At 44.8% G+C, this 24,703-nt stretch overlaps 1 protein-coding gene and 1 long non-coding RNA gene across 2 annotated transcripts in view; both read right to left on the bottom strand.

Moving 5' to 3' along the window:
* LOC122941899 (zinc finger protein 841-like) overlaps positions 1-23,129 on the bottom strand; it is a 76,235-nt gene extending 53,106 nt beyond the window's left edge. Inside the window, exons 1-3 of the mRNA XM_044299396.1 lie at positions 23,058-23,129; positions 22,914-22,931; positions 9,987-10,041 (exon numbers count right to left, since the gene is read on the bottom strand). Coding sequence (XP_044155331.1) covers positions 9,987-10,041; positions 22,914-22,931; positions 23,058-23,129 — 145 coding nt within the window. The remainder of the gene's footprint in view (positions 1-9,986; positions 10,042-22,913; positions 22,932-23,057) is intronic.
* On the bottom strand, positions 22,406-22,813 carry LOC122940524. Its single transcript, XR_006390349.1, has 3 exons — positions 22,752-22,813; positions 22,546-22,669; positions 22,406-22,462 (listed from the first exon to the last, which is right to left on the bottom strand). It is a non-coding gene; the product is annotated as an uncharacterized LOC122940524 (long non-coding RNA).
* Positions 23,130-24,703: the final 1,574 nt, after the last annotated feature.

Raw genomic sequence — 24,703 nt, forward strand, 5'->3', positions numbered from 1 at the left:
TGACCGGACCCTGAGGAAGATTGTGGAGAAGGACCGATTCCAGACCTTGGGGGACCTGCGGAAGCAGTGGACTGAGTCTGGAGTAGAAACATCCAGAGCCACCGTGTACAGGCGTGTGCAGGAAATAGGGCTACAGGTGCCGCATTCCCCAGGTCAAGCCACTTTTGAACCAGAAACAGCGGCAGAAGCGCCTGACCTGGGCTACAGAGAAGCAGCACTGGACTGTTGCTCAGTGGTCCAAAGTACTTTTTTCGGATGAAAGCAAATTTTGCATGTCATTCGGAAATCAAGGTGCCAGAGTCAGGAGGAAGACTGGGGAGAGGGAAATGCCAAAATGCCTGAAGTCCAGTGTCAAGTACCCACAGTCAGTGATGGTATGGGGTGTCATGTCAGCTGCTGGTGTTGGTCCACTGTGTTTTATCAAGGGCAGGGTCAATGCAGCTAGCTATCAGGAGATTTTGGAGCACTTCATGCTTCCATCTGCTGAAAAGCTTTATGGAGATGAAGATGTCATTTTTCAGCACGACCTGGCACCTGCTCACAGTGCCAAAACCACTGGTAAATGGTTTACTGACCATGGTATTACTGGGCTCAATTGGCCTGCCAACTCTCCTGACCTGAACCCCATAGAGAATCTGGGGGATATTGGGAAGAGAAAGTTGAGAGACGCAAGACCCAACACTCTGGATGAGCTTAAGGCCGCTATCGAAGCCTCCTGGGCCTCCATAACACCTCAGCAGTGCCACAGGCTGATTGCCTCCATGCCACGCCGCATTGAAGCAGTCATTTCTGCAAAAGGATTCCCGACCAAGTATTGAGTGCAGAACTGAACATCATTATTTGAAGGTTGACTTTTTTTGTATTAAAAACACTTTTCTTTTATTGGTCAGATGAAATATGCTACTTTTTTTAGATAGGAAATTTGGGTTTTCATGAGCTGTATGCCAAAATCATCAATATTAAAACAATAAAAGGCTTGAACTACTTCAGTTGTGTGTAATGAATCTAAAATATATGAAAGTCTAATGTTCATCAGTACATTACAGATAATAATTAACTTTATCACAATATGCAAATTTTTTTAGAAGGACCTGTATATCATTTTTCTACTTCATTCGGCATAGCATGCTCCCATTAATGAGAGGCTGTGTGGGCGGAGCAGCTGCAAAGTGAAAGTAAAAATCCCAGCATGCACCACAGCAAAGCGTCTCCAGGGGAGCAGTCACATGACCTCTCTGCCTACTTGTGATGCCATAGTGACAACAGCACATTAGGTGTCATCTCATCAGTACTTTAGCATACCTCCCAACTTTAGAATAGAAGGAAGAGGGACACTACTTGTCCAAGGCTACTTTCACACTTGTGTTTTTTGCGGATCCATCATGGATCTGCAAAAACGGTTCTGTTACCATAATATAACCGCATGCATCCGTCATAAATGGATCCATTTGTATTAGGTCTTCTATAACCATAACGGATCCATCTTGAACACTATTGAAAGTGAATAGGGGACGGATCCGTTTTCTATTGTGCCAGAGAAAACTGATCCGTCCCCATTGACTTACATTGTGTGCCAGGACGGATCCGTTTGGCTCAGTTTCATCAGGCGGACAGCATTTTGGTGTCCGCCTCCAAAGCGGAATGGTGACTGATCGGAGGCAAACTGATGCATTCTGAGTGGATTCTTTTCCATCTCATTCAAAGAGAAACACCATCTCATTCAAAGAGTTTTCTTTTTTTTCATGACTATGAAAATTGTAGATTCACACTGAAGGCATCAAAATTCTGAATTAACACTTGTGGAATTATATACATAACATAAAAGTGTGAAACAACAAAAAATATGTCATATTCTAGGTTCTTCAAAGTAGCCACCTTTTGCTTTGATTACTGCTTTGCACACTCTTGGCATTCTCTTGTTGAGCTTCAAGAGGTAGTCACCTGAAATGGTTTTCACTTCACAGGTGTGCCCTGTCAGGTTTAATAAGTGGGATTTCTTGCCTTATAAATGGGGTTGGGACCATCAGTTGCGTTGTGGAGAAGTCAGGTGGATACACAGCTGATAGTCCTACTGAATAGACTGTTAGAATTTGTATTATGGCAAGAAAAAAGCAGCTAAGTAAAGAAAAACGAGTGGCCATCATTACTTTAAGAAATGAAGGTCAGTCAGTCCGAAAAATTGGGAAAACTTTGAAAGTGTCCCCAAGTGCAGTCACAAAAACCATCAAGCGCTACAAAGAAACTGGCTCACATGCGGACCGCCCCAGGAAAGGAAGACCAAGAGTCACCTTTGCTGCGGAGGATAAGTTTATCCGAGTCACCAGCCTCAGAAATCGCAGGTTAACAGCAGCTCAGATTAGAGACCAGGTCAATGCCACACAGAGTTCTAGCAGCAGACACATCTCTAGAACAACTGTTAAGAGGAGACTGTGTGACTCAGGCCTTCACGGTAGAATATCTGCTAGGAAACCACTGCTAAGGACTGGCAACAAGCAGAAGAGACTTGTTTGGGCTAAAGAACACAAGGAATGGACATTAGACCAGTGGAAATCTGTGCTTTGGTCTGATGAGTCCAAATTTTAGATCTTTGGTTCCAACCACCGTGTCTTTGTGCGACGCAGAAATGGTGAAAGGATGGACTCTACATGCCTGGTTCCCACCGTGAAGCATGGAGGAGGAGGTGTGATGGTGCTTTGCTGGTGACACTGTTGGGGATTTATTCAAAATTGAAGGCATACTGAACCAGCATGGCTACCACAGCATCTTGCAGCGGCATGCTATTCCATCCAGTTTGCGCTTAGTTGGACCATCATTTATTTTTCAACAGGACAATGACCCCAAACACACCTCCAGGCTGTGTAAGGGCTATTTGACCATGGAGGAGAGTAATGGGGTGCTGCGCCAGATGACCTGGCTTCCGCAGTCACCGGACCTGAACACAATCAAGGTGGTTTGGGGTGAGCTGGACTGCAGAGTGAAGGCAAAAGGGCCAACAAGTGCTTAGCATCTCTGTGAACTCCTTCAAGACTGTTGGAAGACCATTTCCGGTGACTACCTCTTGAAGCTCATCAAGAGAATGCCAAGAGTGTGCAAAGCAGTAATCAAAGCAAAAGGTGGCTACTTTGAAGAACCTAGAATATGACATATTTTCAGTTGTTTCACACTTTTTTGTTATGTATATACAGTACAGACCAAAAGTTTGGACACACCTTCCCATTCAAAGAGTTTTCTTTATTTTCATGACTATGAAAATTGTAGATTCACACTGAAGGCATCAAAACTATGAATTAACACATGTGGAATTATATACATAACAAAAAAGTGTGAAACAACTAAAAATATGTCATATTCTAGGTTCTTCAAAGTAGCCACCTTTTGCTTTGATTACTGCTTTGCACACTCTTGGCATTCTCTTGATAATCTTCAAGAGATAGTCACCTGAAATGGTCTTCCAACAGTCTTGAAAGAGTTCCCAGAGATGCTTAGCACTTGTTGGCCCTTTTGTCTTCACTCTGCGGTCCAGCTCACCCCAAACCATCTCGATTGCAGTGGCGTACCGCCAATATAGGCAGACCACGCCGTTGCTATGGGGCCCGTGGCACAGGGGGGCCCGGAGCGCACGGAAGGCCCCGCCCACACTTAGTTAATTAGGTAATATGCGGCGCAGCGGCACTTGTGTGTTCTTCCGAACCCCCTCCCCCCCGTCGGAGCCACTAGCCAATCACTGACCTGAAGAAGCGAGACTCCGGGCTGCATTTCACACTGGCCAATCAGCGCAAAGAGGCTGCTGCTGATTGGCCATACATACAGTCCAGTGAGGCGATGCGGCGCATGATCCTCTGGAGTCCCTGCGCGTTGCTCACATGTGCTGCCCGCCTGAAGTTATCAGCACTGTCAGTGCAGTGGCAGACACCCCCCCTCCCTTCCCGGACTAAAGGACCGCTCCTGACCGGACCTGGGGCCGGTTTATATGGTTGGTTCATCATGTAGTATGCATCAAGGACTCATAGGGAGCAAGAAGGGGGGAGGGGGGGGGTTCTCATAAAGGACAGTGTGCTTTCCTCCTACTTCCCCATCCCCTGGGCATTTTTGGGGGGCTTATAGAGGACTCAGGGGGGGAGGCTCATATATATGTACAGATGGTAATAGCTGTACATATATAATCATATACAGGAGATGCCCAGGTTACACAAGAATGGCCCATATCACTATATACAATAATATGTATACGGTATAACATCTTGTATATAGTGATATGGAGCATTGAGGTATAACATGGGGATCTGCTGTATATAATTATATATGTACATATTGTAACGTATATGGTATAAGTTACAGATCTTTTGGTATATTATATAGCAGAAGATGTATAACTTATACCAGCTGTACATATATAATTATATACAGGAGATGCCCAGGTTATACCAGCATGCTCCATATCACTATATACAAGAAGATGCAATACCATATAAATCTTCTTGTATATAGTGATATGGAGCATGCTGGTATAACCTGGGTATCTCCTCCTGTATATAATTATATATGTACAGCTGGTATAAGTATTGCCCAGGCCAATGCACTGCAGCCTTTCCCGCACTGGCTGTTCTATTGCGCCCCCATCTGCCTGCAGTTCTTCACCCTGTGTCTCCTCAACCTCTATTTTTCACAGGGGCGTCTGACTGCTGACTTTTATCATCCGGGGAAATGCTGTTCTGCTTGTGGCCGTCAGGGGGGCGATGTTGTCGTCTTCCCCCTTCCTGTGAATCCAGTTTTCAGAAACGTTCTTGTTTTGCAGAAGGAGGTGACGTCACTGCTTTAACTCTTTATTCTCTGGGGCTGTGTGTAAGTAAGCTTGTACCCACTGTGGCCTGCGTGCTTAACGTGGGGCACAGGGATGGGCCAAGGGTTGGCTAGTGGGCGGAGTTAGGGGGCCCAATTCAGATTCTTGCTATGGGGCCCAATGATTTCTATGTACGCCCCTGCTCGATTGTGTTCAGGTCCGGTGACTGTGGAGGCCAGGTCACCTGGCGCAGCACCCCATCACTCTCCTTCATGGTCAAATAGCCCTTACACAGCCTGGAGGTGTGTTTGGGGTCATTGTCCTGTTGAAAAATAAATGATGGTCCAACTAAACGCAAACCGGATGGAATAGCATGCCGCTGCAAGATGCTGTGGTAGCCATGCTGGTTCAGTATGCCTTCAATTTTGAATAAATCCCCAACAGTGTCACCAGCAAAGCACCCCCACACCATCACACCTCCTCCTCCATGCTTCACGGTGGGAACCAGGCATGTAGAGTCCATCCAATCACCTTTTCTGCGTCGCACAAAGACAAGGTGGTTGGAACCAAAGATCTTAAATTTGGACTCATCAGACCAAAGCACAGATTTCCACTGGTCTAATGTCCATTCCTTGTCTCTTCTGCTAGTTGCCTGTCCTTAGCAGTGGTTTCCTAGCAGATATTCTACCATGAAGGCCTGATTCACACAGTCTCCTCTTAACAGTTGTTCTAGAGATGTGTCTGCTGCTAGAACTCTGTGTGGCATTGACCTGGTCTCTAATCTGAGCTGCTGTTAACCTGCGATTTCTGAGGCTGGTGACTCGGATGAATTTATCCTCCGCAGCAGAGGTGACTCTTGGTCTTCCTTTCCTGGGGCGGCCCGCATGTGAGCCAGTTTCTTTGTAGCGTTTGATGGTTTTTGTGACTGCACTTGGGGACACTTTCAAAGTTTTCCCAATTTTCCCAAAGTTTTCCCAGAGCTATGGGGACTGGGTATTGCGGATGTGCTAGCGGCCATCTAGCAACCCATGTCCAGAGCTCTATACACAAAATCCCGGTGACAGGTTCCCTTTAAAGTAATGATGGTCACTCGTTTTTCTTTACTTAGCTGCTTTTTTCTTGCCATAATACAAATTCTAACAGTCTATTCAGTAGGACTATCAGCTGTGTATCCACCTGACTTCTCCACAACGCAACTGATGGTCCCAACCCCATTTATAAGGCAAGAAATCCCACTTATTAAACCTGACATGGCACACCTGTGAAGTGAAAACCATTTCAGGTGACTACCTCTTGAAGCTCATCAAGAGAATGCCAAGAGTGTGCAAAGCAGTAATCAAAGCAAAAGGTGGCTACTTTGAAGAACCTAGAATATGACATATTTTCAGTTGTTTCACACTTTTTTGTTATGTATATAATTCCACATGTGTTAATTCATAGTTTTGATGCCTTCAGTGTGAATCTACAATTTTCATAGTCATGAAAATAAAGAAAACTCTTTGAATGAGAAGGTGTGTCCAAACTTTTGGTCTGTACTGTATATATATATATATATATATATATATATATTAACGAAAAAAGGGCAGCACTCCAACAAGTAAAAGATGAAGAAAAATTCTTTAATTACCCATATGGGACAAGCGACGTTTCGGCTCAATGTGTGAGCCTTTCTCAAGCAATGTGTACAGACAAAGTGGCAAGCATATATACCAGTGTAGGTCAATACAATCAATGTGCACTACAGGTGTGGTCAATTCATAACAAATATTTGTTATGAATTGACCACACCTGTAGTGCACATTGATTGTATTGACCTACACTGGTATATATGCTTGGCACTTTGTCTGTACACATTGCTTGAGAAAGGCTCACACATTGAGCCGAAACGTCGCTTGTCCCATATGGGTAATTAAAGAATTTTTCTTCATCTTTTACTTGTTGGAGTGCTGCCCTTTTTCGTTATTTTATCTATTTGGATTGGCTTTTATCCACATTGGGCCAGTTGCACCCACATTTTTCATCGACGGTGCTGCCACTGAACTCTTTTTTCTCTAATATATATATATATATATATATATATATATATATATATATATATATATTCCAAAAAGCAGGCAGCACTCCAAGGTAAAGGTGTATATATATATATACACACAGAAAATCATAGTTCCTGCTAGATGTCCCGCTTTCCCTGTTGGTTACAGGGGGCGTGACCTAACGGGACTGGTGGGCGTGGCTTAGCGGGTCGGCTGTGTGGTGATAGTGCAGGGGGGATGGGGACTGACTAAGTAGCTTCTGCAGTAGGGACTCTGAAGGCTTCTGACAGGAATCAGCTGTTTGTAGAGAGGGAACAAGCAGCTGATTTCTGTCACAGTTGGAGCGGGCAGCAGGGAGCAGACTGCACATGCGCATGGACAAGCTTCCTCTCAGGCTCCTCCATGTCGCGTGTAGCCATGGACGAACTCAGCTGCAAGGTAGATCAGGACTAAGGCTTATAACTGACAGAGAAGCAGGCAGGTGTGTTTAATGAAGTATATTAGGAACTTCATTCTTTCCCTGCCTGCCACACAGTAGTGGAAAGTATTTAAAGAGTGGCCAACCCCTTTAAGGATAAATGGGAGGCTGAAGTAGGTCAAATCACTCAAGAACAATGGAAAGACATGCTCTCCCTAACGCCCTCTTTGTCTCTCAATGAAGCACAGCGTCTGTCACAACTATACTTACTACACAGGGTGTCCAGAACCCCTGCTTTTATGTATAAGATAGGCCTGCGGCCTGACTCATGTTGTGCTCGATGTGTAATGGAAAATGCATCCCTAATACACATGTTCTGGACATGCCCTAAATTTTTAAAATTTTGGAAGGAGATAGTGAAGCTCATTAAGCAAGTTACGCGGATAGACATACCACGTAACCCTAAAATGTGTCTCTTAGGCCAATTGGATGTGGAAACCCAAGGTAATGACATATTTCTTTGTTCGGGTTGTGGTGGGTGGGTATTAAAAAAAGGGGGGGGGGGGATAAAAAATAAAAGTTGTCAAGCACGTAATGTAACGAATACAAAAACGAATAGATATTGTAATATTGATGCACTTTATTGTGTAAACAAATGTTACTTGCGGATTGTCATTTGGCTGCAACTTGTTTGACAATAAAAAATACACTGATTAAAAAAAAGTAATCCCGATCTTCCCAGCAGCAGGCAAATATCTGGTGTTCAGTGGTGAGACTTTTTGGTAATGCCATAAACAACAGACACACTCAGGTTTTCATGGCCATTTCCCACCATTTGTATCCAGTAGTCATCACTTTGCTTGATGCTAACCATATGTTTTTCTTGTTCTTCCGCTAGTCCTTGTTGCATCACCGTGAGCATTAGTACAAATATAAGTATCAGGGTGATGCCATGTTAATGCTGGTCCCTACTCTGGTGGCTTCTTTGAAAAGGTTGAGTATGCGACACATGGCCCTGATGAGCAGCCACTGCCTGCGCTCAAAATAACATATGCTCTGCTGTGGGGGTCTCATGCATCATGTAAATCATTATTATCATAGCAACGCTTCAGCATATGTAAGGTGGAATTCAAACGGTACAAAGGCAGAGCATTTTGTCACTTCACATTCAGAAGGGTCTTTTTAGCCACATAGGAATGGCTGGACAGTCCCCTGGACATGACCAACACCATCTGCAAGCCACGTTACTTTTCCACAAATTGATGCACCACTAAATTTTGTGTGCCATGCAAGGAACATGTGTTATCTCCCCCAAATGAAGTGCAGCCACAATGTTCCTGTCATTGTCACCAACCACATTGTCCAGTTGTGGATGGAGGAGAGAAATCCAGAAGGAAACTTGCTGGCTGCTTGATGCACATTAAAAACTGATCTATGAAGCTTCTCTCACCCAGGCTCATCAGCTTTAAAGAGGACCTTTCAGTTGTTTTTTTTTAGTTTAGATAAATACCTTTCCTCAGTGGCAGTGACGTTCTCTGCTGTTATTGGAGAGGTTGAGTGCACGTGCTCCACTCCATATCCAGAGGTTGTCTTTTCAAAATAGACGTATGCCGTCATGGAGGAGTGGAAGAGGATTCAAGTGGCAACCTGTGAAGCTCTAGTGAACTCCATGCCCAAGAGAGTTAAGGCAATGCTGGAAAATAATGGCAGCCACACTAAATATTGACACTTTGGGCGCAATTTGGCCATTCTCACTTAGGGGTGTACTCACTTTTGACATTAGTGGCTGTGTGCTGAGTTATTTTGAGGGTACATCAACTGTATACACCGTTATACAAGCTGTACACTGACTACTTTACATTGTATCAAAGTGTCAGATCTTCAGGGTTGTCCCATGAAAAGATAGAATAAAATATTTACAAAAATGTGAGAGGTGGACTGACTTTTGTGAGATACTGTAGGTACCAGCAGCAGATCTTGAGGATTTGCTTGCCCAAATGCATTCAGCATGGCAGAACATTCCTCAGACAATCATTAGTAACCTCATTGGTAGGATGCCAAGGCATGTAAGTGAATGTAGTTGTGCACGTGGCTCTCATACTCAATACTGAATAAAGCGAGATGTTTTGCGTATTTAGTTTTTTATCATTTGCAGATCATTAAAGGGGTTCTCCAAGATTTTCCTCAGCACAGGTCATCAATATAAGCGGGGGTCCGGTCCCTGCACCCCCACCAATCAGCTGTCTGAGGAAGCCTCAGTGCTTACCGGAGCTCCCATTAATACAAAGCCCCCTCACAACTTACCGGGCACAGCGCCGTCTGTTGAACTGTAGCTGTGCTTGGCATTGCAGCTCAGACCCTTTCAATTGAATGGGACTAATCTGTGCCTAGGCCATATGACCGATGAACGTCACATTGCATGGCCAGGAAGAGGCCTAAGAGCGCGCAGAGCACTGTGTCCTCTCCATACATCTGACCGACAAGGCTGCCAGGAGTTGAATCTGCCGCCGATCTGATATTAATGACCTCTCCTGAGGGTGGACTATATGTATCATATATATACTGTATATCACCTATAACGCTGTCACATTTCCATCCATATTTAATTAGAATTTTAGCTGAATCGGTGAATATAGCGCTAAAAAAAAACTGACAGAAGAGAGAACCTAAAAATGTAACATAAAATTGTATCATCCAGTGAAGGAGTAGAATCTTAGAGACCTCTCTGCTTTACTTAGTGGTCACTACTCACCTGGGCGGTTATCTGTAGGAATGTCCTCTGTCCTCTGCTCATCACCCCTCACATATGTCTCTGTAGGATTAATATTGTTCAGATCTTCACCCGGATTCACAAGCTGTGAAAGAAATATTGTAGAAGTCATCAGACGGTTGGAGAAGTCGAGTGGAAGGTTTTATAGGAACTGGGAAGACGACCAAAAATGACCGGACAGCAGGAGTTATCTGACCCAAATATCTGCAGGTCTCCTGTATAAATCCAATCTGATTGCTTCATTATTCCAACCAGTTTGCAATGCAGGGAGAGGAGCCCTTATATTCCATCCATAACATTACATTGTGTGTATATAACATTACATTGTTTGTGCACTTGTTGCCCTTGCTGGCCGCCCCAGGACTGTGAAGCCGGTAAGTTATTTTGGTCCATGGCTTATTTACCTCCTCAGAATGGGCATAATTATCTGCTCTGCTGCAGGCAATGACTGGATTCAGGGGTAACATGTCCACAAGAGACACATCACCACTAAAGCCAGTCATTGGCTGCAGTAATATGCAAAATAACTGTGTAGCCCCAGTTATGGGTCTTCAACACAGAGAAAGCCATATATCCCTCAAAGGAATGAAAACCGTGCAAAGGGGTGTCCCCATTACAGGGATCACCAAATCCACCATATTAAGAGGCCCCTATTTCAAGATCCCGCTCTTGTACAAGCTTTAAGGATGTGACGGGGAAGACCTAAGCCAGTTATCCATCCACAGACAGCTGTTTCGGGGTGTTGCCCCTCATCAGTGTGGAGTAGGATTCTGGCTAACCGGAAGCAATGCCTTGGAGACTACTCAAACAAAACAATAGCTGATCTTAGGGAGACCAGCTACAGAAAACACTGTGGAGCCTCATTTAAGAGTCACGACACAGCAATCCAAAGTGCAAAGGTCCCTGGGAAACAGTGATATGCAAAATAACCGTGGAGCCCTAGTTATGGGTCTTCAACAGAGTGAAAACCAGATATCCCTCAAAGGAAGGGATCTTGACATAGGGGCCACTTAATATGGTGGATTTAGTGATCTCTGTAATGGGGACACCCCTTTGCTCGGTTTTCCTTCCTTTGAGGGATATCTGGCTTTCACTGTGTTGAAGACCCATAACTAGGGCTCCACGGTTATTTTGCATATCACTGTTTCCCAGGGAGCTTTGCACTTTTTATTGCTGTGGCGAGACTCTTAAATGAGGCTCCACAGTGTTTTCTGTAGCTGTTCTCCCTAAGATCAGCCATTGTTTTGTTTGATTGGCTGCAGTAAAGCAGGTGGCCATGCCTGTGCCGGCGAGGGAGCAAACAACATTTACTGGAAGATGGGCACACAGGAGCTGGCACACATAACCAGAGCTGAGGGTAGCAGGTACGTATGACTCTTTCCATAGTAGAGGCTGCGGGCACATGTGAAAAGTTACTTATTCCTGAACAAACCCTTTAATGCTGTCTTCCTGTTCTATCTACCAGTTTTGGGATGATTGCAGGCATGGAGATACTGAACCTAATATAAGGGACAGGGGAGAACACAGGAGAGGGGAGAACTGATTATCTATCACCACTAGAACATCCTGATTATCACTGATTATAGTATAAGGACAGGAGAGGTGAGACCTGATTATCTATCACCACTAGAACATCCTGATTATCACTGATTATAGTATAAGGACAGGAGAGGTGAGACCTGATTATCTATCACCACTAGATCATCCTGAGTATGACTGATTATAGTATAAGGGACAGGAGAGAACTGATTATTACCACTAGATCATCCCGATTATCACCGATTATAGTATAAGGACACAGTGTCTTAACTAGAGTTCTAAGGGCCCCAGGGCAAACTTTGGATAGGGTTCCCCCTCCCCATAATAAGTTTGAATGGGTTGTAGTACACTGCCGCTGATCACTACACAAACTCACAGCGTCTAAACCCCTATAGCTATAAAGCCCCTGTAAGGCCCCCTATGGTGTCCTAGTAGTTAAATGTCCTCTTATAGTGGACCCAGCAATAATAATGCCCTGGTTGTGTTATCAGTATTAATAATACCTCTGACAGTGCCTTCAGTAATAGTAATGCCCCCATACTTTCCCCAGTCCACAATCCCATCCTCTTTGTCCTCAATAATAATTTAGTACTTTTTCATGAGCCAGGGAGAACTGTGGCCAACTACTACTACTCCTGGCCAGGACTGATACTACTACTACTCCTGGCCGGTACTGATACCGCTGCTACCACCCACCTTCTAACTCTGGGAGGACGAGGCATGGGTCTTTAATTTGTACTCTTCTGTTTTCCAGACATTTTATTATGAGACATATAACTGAATAGTCAGGGGTTCTGTACACACAGATTATTAAACAGTACTAGCAAAATTGCAAGTGTGTTTTCTGTAATTTAAAGACAGAGGCACAATTATAGAGCAATTAAACTTTTTTCACTCAGATGGACTGTGTAAGGGCATAGTTATAACTTTTCTTTTTTACAGCTTTTCTTTTTCAAAACCTTAAGTTGCTACATAGGCCTATTGCCAGCACAGCACCCCAAATAGCATTCTGCTGCTATGCTGAGCAATTGCACATTATGGGAAGGGCCTTATATTCATGTAACTCACTAATATACAGGTCCTTCTAAAAAAATTAGCATATTGTGATAAAGTTCATTATTTTCTGTAATGTACTGATAAACATTAGACTTTCATATATTTTAGATTCAATACACACCAACTGAAGTAGTTCAAGCCTTTTATTGTTTTAATATTGATGATTTTGGCATACAGCTCATGAAAACCCAAAATTCCTATCTCAAAAAATTAGCATATCATGAAAAGGTTCTCTAAACGAGCTATTAACCTAATCATCTGAATCAACTAATTAACTCTAAACACCTGCAAAAGATTCCTGAGGCTTTTAAAAACTCCCAGCCTGGTTCATTACTCAAAACCGCAATCATGGGTAAGACTGCCGACCTGACTGCTGTCCAGAAGGCCATCATTGACACCCTCAAGCAAGAGGGTAAGACACAGAAAGAAATTTCTGAACGAATAGGCTGTTCCCAGAGTGCTGTATCAAGGCACCTCAGTGGGAAGTCTGTGGGAAGGAAAAAGTGTGGCAGAAAACGCTGCACAACGAGAAGAGGTGACCGGACCCTGAGGAAGATTGTGGAGAAGGACCGATTCCAGACCTTGGGGGACCTGCGGAAGCAGTGGACTGAGTCTGGAGTAGAAACATCCAGAGCCACCGTGTACAGGCGTGTGCAGGAAATGGGCTACAGGTGCCGCATTCCCCAGGTCAAGCCACTTTTGAACCAGAAACAGCGGCAGAAGCGCCTGACCTGGGCTACAGAGAAGCAGCACTGGACTGTTGCTCAGTGGTCCAAAGTACTTTTTTCGGATGAAAGCAAATTTTGCATGTCATTCGGAAATCAAGGTGCCAGAGTCAGGAGGAAGACTGGGGAGAGGGAAATGCCAAAATGCCTGAAGTCCAGTGTCAAGTACCCACAGTCAGTGATGGTCTGGGGTGTCATGTCAGCTGCTGGTGTTGGTCCACTGTGTTTTATCAAGGGCAGGGTCAATGCAGCTAGCTATCAGGAGATTTTGGAGCACTTCATGCTTCCATCTGCTGAAAAGCTTTATGGAGATGAAGATTTCATTTTTCAGCACGACCTGGCACCTGCTCACAGTGCCAAAACCACTGGTAAATGGTTTACTGACCATGGTATTACTGGGCTCAATTGGCCTGCCAACTCTCCTGACCTGAACCCCATAGAGAATCTGGGGGATATTGGGAAGAGAAAGTTGAGAGACGCAAGACCCAACACTCTGGATGAGCTTAAGGCCGCTATCGAAGCCTCCTGGGCCTCCATAACACCTCAGCAGTGCCACAGGCTGATTGCCTCCATGCCACGCCGCATTGAAGCAGTCATTTCTGCAAAAGGATTCCCGACCAAGTATTGAGGGCATAACTGAACATAATTATTTGAAGGTTGACTTTTTTTGTATTAAAAACACTTTTCTTTTATTGGTCGGATGAAATATGCTAATTTTTTTAGATAGGAAATTTGGGTTTTCATGAGCTGTATGCCAAAATCATCAATATTAAAACAATAAAAGGCTTGAACTACTTCAGTTGTGTGTAATGAATCTAAAATATATGAAAGTCTAATGTTTATCAGTACATTACAGAAAATAATGAACTTTATCACAATATGCTAATTTTTTTAGAAGGACCTGTACTTCATTCACCGGTTCTGTTCTCTTCCCTGCGTAAATCTGCACAAAGATCATGTGGTCCAGTCCCTAAACTTGTCATCCACTGCCTGTGCCCAAATACACTGCCTGTTCAAAAAAAAAAAAAGTTGCCACCTTGATTTAACTAAGCAAAAATAGTTATGAGCCTCCTATTGGATAATTACTGCATGGGAAATTATCTTTCAGCTGGCAACAAGTTATTTAACCCCAACTCGTGCAATGAGTTGCTTCTCATTAAACAACCATGTCGAAAGACACATCTCGCGGTCGTGGAAAAGATGTTAGTATTTTTGAGAAGGGTCAAATCATTGTCATGCATCAAGCAGAGAAAACATCTAAGGAGATGGCAGAAACTACTAAAATTTAGTTAAGAACTGTCCAACGCATTATTAAAAACTGGAAGGATTGTGGGGACCCATCGTATTCAAGGAAGAAATGTGGCGGGGAAAAAATCCTGAATGATTGTGATCGGCGATCACTTAAACGTTTGGTGAAATCAAATCGAAGAAAAACAACAGTAGAACTCAGGGCTATGTTTAATAGTGAAAGTAAGAGCATTTCCACACGCACAATGCGAAGGGAACTCAAGGGTTAAGACTGAACAGCTGTGTAGCCGTAAGAAAACCACTAATCAGTGAGGCAAACCAGAAAAAAAGGCTTCACATTGCTAGGGAGCATAAAGATTGGACTCTGGAGCAATGGAAGAAGGTCATGTGGTCTGATGAGTTTAGATTTACCCTGTTCCAGAGTGATGGGCGCATCAGGGTAAGAAGAGAGGCAGATGAAGTGATGCACCCATCATGTCTAGTGCCTACTGTACAAGCCTGTGGGGGCAGTGCTATGATCTGGGGTTGCTGCAGTTGGTCAGGTCTAGATTCAGCAACAGTATGTGCTCCAAGAATGAGGTCAGCGGACTACCTGAACATACTGAATGACCAGGTTATTCCATCAATGGATTTGTTCTTCTCTGATGGCACGGGCATATTCCAAGATGACAATGCCAGAATTAATCAGGCTCAAATTGTGAAAGAGTGGTTCAGGGAGCATGAGACATAATTTTCACACATGGATTGGCCACCACAGAGTCCAGACCTTAACCCCATTGAGAATCTTTGGGATGTGCTAGAGAAGGCTTTGCGCAGCAGTCAGACTCTACCATCATCAATGCAAGAACTTGGTGAAAAATTAACACTGGATGGAAATAAATCTTGTGACATTGCAGAAGCTTATCGAAACAATGCCACAGCGAATGCGTGCCGTAATAAAAGCTAAAGGCCGTCCAACGAAATATTTTTGGTGGCGACTTTTCTTTTTGGACGGGCAGTGTACATTTCATCTCAGAAGCCAAGGACTCTTTAAACTAGTGTTGGTGGCTCTACAGTAGAGCGCTAGTCCCCGCTATGGTCACATGTTTCCAGTCCCATGCGGTCACATGGTATAGATACAGTTGAAGCAGTCCAGGTATACCATGTTACCGTAGCAGGGATGAGTGCTCCACAGAAGAGGGGATCTTGAGAAAAACTGAATGAGAGGATTGATAATCCCCAAAATAGTCCCTGTACAGGGTCACCCTTATTCAGATAAAACATAACTTTTACTATTTATGCTAAAAGGAAATACAAGTGTGATCCATTAAAACTATGGGGGTCCCGCTGTCACTATTATGTTATGGTGTACAGATCACGTCCATCACCTGATAGGATATTGGAGTGAGGTGTTCAAAGTGCACATGAAATTCTGGTGGGGGGTTGTTCCACAAGCATTTTAGGGTGAATCTATAGGTATCTAGATTACCCAATATGTCCCGGGTCTAGTGGTCTCTATGTGGTCTGGCTGCAGGTTACCTCCTGGATTCTTCCAAAATAGCAGAGGAGCACTCGATTTTGTGAATACTCGCTTTAGTGAGCAGTCATACATAAGTGTGGAGAGTGTCCACTCCTGAGGTCTCCCCTTACTCCTTTCTCACACCACTAAGCGGGGGAAGGAGACAGGAGACACGTACACACTCCCAGGGCTGTGGAGTCGGTAGATAAATTCTCCGACTCCTCTGTATTTAATATGTGAATGTATTTTATACATTCCTTGAAGGAAAGAAAGGCAACATACATGTCATTACCACAGAGCTAATGGACAAGAAGCTGCTGCCTTCTCCTTTGTGTGCTGATCTTCTGCTGAAGATCGGGCAGTGGGAGGCTCCAGGAAGGGGCATTTATTGTAAAACATGATTTCCCCAGTAGAATCCCATAGTCATGTTTACTGTTTAAGCTAGCAATTGAGTTTACAAGGTTTTATAGCCTCAGCTGAATGACAGCAGTCTTTCAAATGGTTTACAGCTTCAGTCTTGAGCTATTGACCATCCATTCCCTTCACTTATACAAGTGTCTCTAGTCCTGCAAAAAACATATTTACTTAATCAGTTATCAGTGAGAGGCTAGGTTAACCGTGGGCGTTGCGTTCCCTGTAACAGCGGAACACAACACAATGGAAAGTATAAGTATTGCCGCTCCTTAACTGTGCATTGAGTGCCATACAGTGAAGCATATGAAAAGCATGGTTCTTCATGGTCACTTTACGTGTTCGTTTTGCGGTAACGTGACGCACTGCATGCATTGGCCTTTATTCTTACAGTAGAGAAGTACCGTATTTTTTGCAAAAGTGGGGGGAAAATAGCAGTGCGTCGTATGGGGCGAATGCTGCGACCGTCCAGTGAATAGGCTGAGAGGGAGGAGGGGCTGGGGGCCGGCATCTGTTTCTGTAATGGCAGCAGGGCCCGGTGCAGTCACTGTATTTTACTACACCGGGCCCCGCTCACTGTAGTATACGGTAATCATATCTAACTTGTGGCTATTGTTAAAGTATTCCAATCATCTTAAATCTAGAGCTGTACTACTTACTATTAACTTCTTGGCAGTCAGGAGGCCGGGTGGGCGCTCGTAGCGTAGTTCATTACGTCACGCGCCTGCTCCGCCCACTTTATGAATTAAGCAGGCAACGGGCCCCGCTGCCATAACAGAAACAGATGCCGGCCCCCATTCACTACACAGGGACACTGTTATGGGGGGATCTGTGGATGACACATAAGATAAGATGCTGTATGTGTGTCATCCACAGATGCCCCCATAACAGTGCCATCCACAGATGCCCCCACAATGATCCCCCATAACAGTGCCATCCACAGATGCCCCCATAACAGTGCCATCCACAGATGCCCCCATAACAGTGCCATCCACAGATGCCCCCATAACAGTGCCATCCACAGATGCCCCCATAACAGTGCCATCCACAGATGCCCCCATAACAGTGCCATCCACAGATGCCCCCATAACAGTGCCATCCACAGATGCCCCCATAACAGTGCCATCCACAGATGCCCCCATAACATAAGAATTATTTTCCTCCTCAAAAACCTAGGTGCGTCTTATAGGGCGGAAAATACGGTAATTAATTATAACTTTTTGTGAATTGGGACATTTAAACTTGCTTTTTTTTATTTTTTATTCCAATTTAAATCTAGTAGGAGTCGGAGTTGGTTTATTTTTTGCCGACTCCGACTCCAGGTACCCAAAATTGCCTCCGACTCCACAGCCCTGCACACTCCTATCAGAACCTAGGTGTGGAGAGAGATCTCCTCCACTGCTGGGGTCTCCCCTTGCTTTTTTCCTACACCCCTAAGCAGAGGAGTTTTTGCAAAATTCTTACTGAATCTGATTAGTAATCATTTCAGGGACTTATCGTTTAAATATGTGCTTTCCCAGTTTATTGGATAATGTACAGATGAGATCTTCAGCAGCAGGCTATGTGTAGGGACATAGAGAAGACAAGGAGGAGCAGCTGGTGGGAAGGGAGCTCTCCAGAGGGATCTGACAAATGATGCTGTAATTAGGGATCGAACGATTATCGGATTTACCGATATTATCGGCCGATATTCAGGATTTTGAACACTATCGGTATCGGCATCTATTTTGCCGATATTCCGATAGTGTATGGGGAACACAGATCGCGCTGCTGTCAGCGCTCTCCGTGTTCCCTCAGCAGCAGCACAGGGGAGAAGGAAGCAGTGTCTCCTCCCCCTGTGCTGCTGCTGCTGCCGCTGCTGCCAATGTAAGGACAGGGGACAGGAGGAGGGGAGGAGCTATGGCCACTGCTCCAACAATGAAGATTAATCTCACATTAATTCATATACAGGAGGCGGGAGCTGCAGGATCACATAGCCGGCTCCCGACCTCTATGAGCTGTAGCTGCGATCTGCGGTAGTTAACTCCTCAGGTGCCGCGGATCGCAGCTACTTGTCATAGAGGTCGGGAGCCGGCTATGTGATCCTGCAGCCAGCTCCCGCCTCCTGTATATGAATAAATGTGAGATTAAGCTTCATTGGTGGCGCAGTGCGCCCCCCCAAGCCCCCCAGTATCAGACATTGGTGGCGCAGTGCGCCCCCCCCCCCCAGTATTAAGCATTGGTGGCGCAGTGCGCCTCCCCCCCAAGCCCCCCAGTATTAGACATTGGTGGCGCAGTGCGCCCCCCCCTCCCCCCCAGTATTAAGCATTGGTGGCGCAGTGCGCCCCCCCCTCCCCCCCAGTATTAAGCAGTGGTGGCGCATAGGGCCCCCCCACCCCAGTCGCAGTGCGCCCCTCCACAGGATCCCCTCTACCTTGCTCCTCCGATCGGAGCCCCAGCAGTGTAATGCTGGGGCTCCGATCGGTTACCATGGCAGCCAGGACGCTATTGAAGCCCTGGCTGCCATGATAAGCTCCATGCTGCTGTGTGCACAAAGCACAGAGCAGCGGGGACAGCGTGAGCTCCTATTCACCTTGATAGATCTCTATCAGGGTGAATAGGACAAGGGTTCTAGTCCCTAAGGGGGCTAAAAGTTAGTTAAAAAAAAAAAGTTACAAAAAAAATAATAAAAACACCAAAATATTAAATATAAATGAAAAAGAAAGATTTACAAAAAAAAAAATACACATTAACAATAAACATTAATTTTCAGCAGATTTGTGGGAATTTTTAATTTTTTTTTCAAAAATGAAAATTCCCAGAATATCGGTATAAATTATCGGCTATCGGCCTGAAAGTTCACAAATTATCGGTATCGGCCCTAAAAAATCAATATCGGTCGATCCCTAGCTGTAATCTTGTAGTTCACAGGACGTCAGCCACACAGGAGAGACTGATCTCCTGTCTGACAGGACAGCAAGCCTCGGACTGGTGGTCAGACTGGAGATCACATTGTCTGGTGTCCATTATTAAAGGTTCTAAAATGTACGGATGCATCTGAGCATCTAGAAAATTGCTGGTGAGTTGACGTTTGGGCTTCACTATTGGCTGGGGGGAAAAAAGGCGGGAGCAGGATTACAATAAAATGTGGCAGGTCCTTGAGCTTTTTCTTAGCACAACCCAAACTCCCCTGATGAAGCCAGTGCCCTGGTGAAACATGTAGGGAGGGTTTGCTCATGGGTAGGGTTGAGCGGAACACCAGGGAGTTCGGGTTCACCAGGTTCGGCCGAACTTCAGGTCAAAGTTTAGGTTCGAGACCTGAACCTGACCCCGAACCTGGACCCCCATTAAACTCAATGGGGACCAGAACTTCACTTTATTATTTTCCATTATAATGGAAAATAATAGCATTCTTGAGACAGAATGCTAAATAAAATGGCCATAAAATGAGCTCGGTGACATCATGGCAGGTCCTGCTGAATGAAGATAGAAGGTTTTTCTATCTTCATTCAGCAGGACCTTCGGTAACGTCACCGCGCTCACCACGTGGTCCTTTTGCAGGTCCTGCATAAAGAAGAAGATACAAGAGGATACTGGCTGTGCGATCAAGTGGATGGGGTGAGGGGTTTTTTTAACCCCTCAATGGCCATTTTATTTAGAATTCTGTCTTAAGAATGCTATTATTTTTTGTTATAACCATGTTATAAACAGAAACTAATAAAATCCCCTGAACAACAAACCCGGACTTCAGTAAAAAAAAAAAGTCCAGATTCGGGTCCAGGTACCCAAACTCGCAAAGTTCGGTATGAACCCGAACCTTGCAGTTTGGGCTCGCTCAACCCTACCTCTGGCACAGGATAGCGCTTGCTAACTAACAGACCTACAGAATCTACCTCCTGATGGAAGTGTGTGTGCGGGCAACTTTAGAAAACTGCTGGGGAATTAGAATTACCATATTTTTCACTTTATACAACATAACTGATAATAAGACGCATCTAGGTTTTTTAGGTGGAAATTAAGAAAATAAAATATTTTAAACTAAATGGTGTGCTTTTGGTGGGTTTTGAACTAATGGGGGATCTGTGGAGGGGGCAGTGTTAAGCCTCATACAGACGTCCGTGGAACACGGACCGTGAGATACCGGACTGGCATTGCAGGAGCGCACGGCATCATTGGTTGCTATGACGCCATGCGCTTTATGCCGCCGCTGCTGTACAGTAATACACTCGTATGATCTATACGAGTGTAATACTGTACAGCAGCGGCAGCACAAAGCACACGGCGTCATAGCAACCAATGACGCCGTGCGCTCCTGCAATGCCAGTCCAGTATCTCACAGTCCGTGTTCCACGGACGTCTGTATAAGGCTTTATAGGGGGATCTGCAGTGTTATAGGGGGATCTGTGCAGGGCAGTGTTATAGGGGGATCTGTGCAGGGCAGTGTTATAGGGGGATCTGTGCAGGGCAGTGTTATAGGGGGATCTGTGGACGACAGTGTTATAGGGGGATCTGCGGACGACAGTGTTATAGGGGGATCTGCGGACGACAGTGTTATAGGGGGATCTGCGGACGACAGTGTTATAGGGGGATCTGCGGAGGGCAGCGTTATAGGGGGATCTGCGGAGGGCAGCGTTATAGGGGGATCTGCGGAGGGCAGCGTTATAGGGGGATCTGCGGAGGGCAGTGTTATAGAGGGATCTGGGGATGACAGTGTTATAGGGGGATCTGGGGATGACAGTGTTATAGGGGGATCTGCGGAGGACAGTGTTATAGGGGGATCTGCGGACGACAGTGTTATAGGGGGATCTGCGGAGGACAGTGTTATAGGGGGATCTGTGGACGACAGTGTTATAGGGGGATCTGTGGACGACAGTGTTATAGGGGGATCTGTGGACGACAGTGTTATAGGGGGATCTGAGGAGGACAGTTTGGATCTGACCCCATAACATTGGGCCCTAGTCATAGCAGCCATTACATTTAAAGTGTATACAGCACAGCAACCCCTAGCAGTACTCGGCACTCATTAATGAAGTGTGCAGGGCCGGAGTGTGACTGCACTGCCGGCCTGCCCGCTGTGTCCATGGCGAGTACTTCTTACAGATAAGTGATTACTGCTATTTCTGAAAAGAAGCACTGCTAGGGGCTGCTGTATACACTTTATATGTGATGGCTGCTCTTACCCTGATAACGCCCCTGTTTACATGTCACTGGTACATCGCAGGCCGCTATGCCCATGCAGCACAGCACGGCCTGTCATGTGTCGGCCATGTAATACTGCTGTATTCGCTTTATAAGACACACGGTCACCCCCCCTCCCCCCCACTTCTGGGGGAAAAAAGTGTGTCTTATAAAATGGAAAATACGGTATATGTGCTGATGAAAATAATCATATATAGCTTTTCCAACAATCAACTGCCAATATTATATTATATTCTATGCAAGTAAGAAGGGTGACCTGTATCTCGACGTGCTAGAATGGGATTTGTGGTATGACCTTGGTACTGCCACCCTAGACCACAAAACCCTTAAAGATAATGATGCATTTATCTCCTGATGTTCATGTTAAAGCTGACAATCCGAGCACAACTATGGTTGACCATTTATATTATTGCATGGTCCCGGCCAAGGACCTCTCAGAAAACTGTTGTGCCACTCTTGTGTAACCACAAAAGATCTACAGCAGTTGACAGAGGAGGCCATCTTAAAAGTCTCCATAGACAGAAAATTGTGAAAAGATCCAGGCAACATGTAAGGTCTATGGTCAGCTGTGATCCTGCCATCTCTACCTTTCTCATTATACAAGGATAAGACATATAATACTGGTGGATAAAACAAGACTCAACACAAGATCTTCACAGCCTTCTACAGATCATAGGGGACATTTCATTAAACCTTATCTCCATCTACCTGATCATCCTGTGGGACATTGTGATGTTCTTCTGACACATCCTGTGGAAGAAGAGGACTGGGACATCTCTCTGGTGTTCTTATCTCTTCCTTAACTGTAGGAAACACATCCAGTGACTGAATTCATCCCTTACATACAGATAATGAGAGGATGTGTGTATTTAGTCATGTCTATTACCTGGTGATATGAGGGGCTGGTGATCATCCATCATGACATCCTTGTACTCATCTTTGTGTTCTTCTAAATACTCCCACTGCTCCATGGAGAAATAGACGGTGACATCCTGACACCTTATAGGAACCTGACAACACAATGATACAGTCATCACCCAGATCCCTTCATAGCGTTCCTGTATAATGTCCCAGCATTCCCAGCAGTGTCACCTCTCCAGTCAGCAGCTCAATCATCTTGTTGGTGAGCTCTAGGATCTTCTCTCTATTGATTTCCTCATGTATCAGGGGGTGAGGTGGAGGCTCCATGATTGGGCTCAGGGTTCTTTCCCATCCTTCAGACACAGGGTCCTGACAGCGCTCACTAGAGGTCTTCTTCACTACTGTGTAGTCCTGGTTATGGAGAGACACAGTAATAACTATCACTCCATACATCTCCAGAGTCCCTCACCTCTCCAGTCATGTCCATCTGTTAGTAACATAGAGAAGATGATGTAATGTGACATCAGAATCTCTCACCTCTCCAGTAAGCAGGAAGAGGATCTCTAGGGTGAGATTTATTATCCTCTCCGCCATCTTGTCCCTGTCCATCCTTGTCGGGTCAATCAGGAGAAGGATCTTATATAGAAGATCTCCACTGAGCGGATCCTATATTGTAGGAACCTGAATGGAAAGAAGATGAGACGATGTAAAATCCTTCAACATCTCATGTAAAATACAATAACTGGAGATAATAAGAGGAGACATCGGAGGAGATAATAAAGTGTAGATGTTGTGTTTTCTCTTTTTATAGGGATCGAAACATGTGTGAGGTCAAGGCAGTTTCATGGTATGTCACACCTTTACATGACCCTACAGCCAATAGAAGACGTCAGTGATGCCAGTATGAACAGCATGTGACCACCATAGACCATCATAGGCCTTAATGGTCAGGTGATATACATACAGCCATCAGAGTTCCAACCAATATTGTCATTGCAGTGATGTAAACAGACTGAAGGAGACCACAGGAGCCTCAGTGCTGGAGCAGTGGAGGATTCTACAGGTCCTAGATTATCCGGGTAATTGTAAAATGGAATATGTTGGCGATACATAAAGATTATTTCTATCGAGACAGACATTGGGTTGGCAGATTTGGTTTTTGGCAGCTCCTCACGACCACACAGTAGTTTAATAGATTTATTTTTAATAAGTAGCATGGCGAAATACAGCAGTCCTTGAAGGATTTCTCAGGCATGTACTCAGAATAGGTCTTTAATAAAATATCAATATAGGGGTCCAACTCCCAACATCCCTGAACAATCAGCAGGTGGCGCTTATACAGATACATGTATATGTGGTTACACAAAAATTTTCATTACATGGTAATATAAAAGCATTCAGATCAAGGCGCTGGTTTGAAAAATGTAGAATGTTTCCAATAAAATCCCTAATGTATTTTTCAGACATATTATTCAGTTGCACAGCTACTGTAGATGCATTTCACTAAGAAGCAGGGAATGTATCACTGACTTCCTGGGAGGGAAGATCCTCTGGCTTGTATCCCTTTATTACCATTAACCCCTAAAAAGACTCATCGGCCTGACTTGGTGTAAAGGCTGTAGCAGCAATTTATTACAATACAATTATTACTACCATGATTTATAAACATATCTTGTAATCATTGTAACATGAATCCAACATGTAACATTTCCTTCAGTTCATGTCCCCGAATGATGCGAAGGGATCCTAGAAGGCAAACCTAGTACACCATATTCGCCACTCGCGAACCTCCACTTATGATCCAGGTTTTTAATCCAACTATACCCTCGGCCGCACTCTCCGAACCAAGGGCACCAAGTACTGGAAATTATACCCCTGCAAGGCTATTAGCCCAAACATGATCCCCCAGCTTTCCATTCACCACCAACCTCCTAGATGCACATCGAAAGAGATAGAGCCATGCACCTATTCCAAGTTTTACCTCCCAGGATCCCCCTTTTACCTGCCTGCTACGACGAAAGCAACAGAAAAAACTGCACCCTATATTAAAATAGAAAACAGGTGGGTTGGGTGGGCAACTTCTGCTCCACGTTCCTAACACAATAAGCCCCTACCCTCCCCCCTCCCTGCCTTAAAACCCCGTCGTGAAACTGCCGCTCCACCCCCGCCGGACTCCTTACCAC

The sequence above is a fragment of the Bufo gargarizans genome, chromosome 6 (assembly GCF_014858855.1).
Source record: "Bufo gargarizans isolate SCDJY-AF-19 chromosome 6, ASM1485885v1, whole genome shotgun sequence".
In the NCBI taxonomy this organism is placed as follows: domain Eukaryota; kingdom Metazoa; phylum Chordata; class Amphibia; order Anura; family Bufonidae; genus Bufo; species Bufo gargarizans.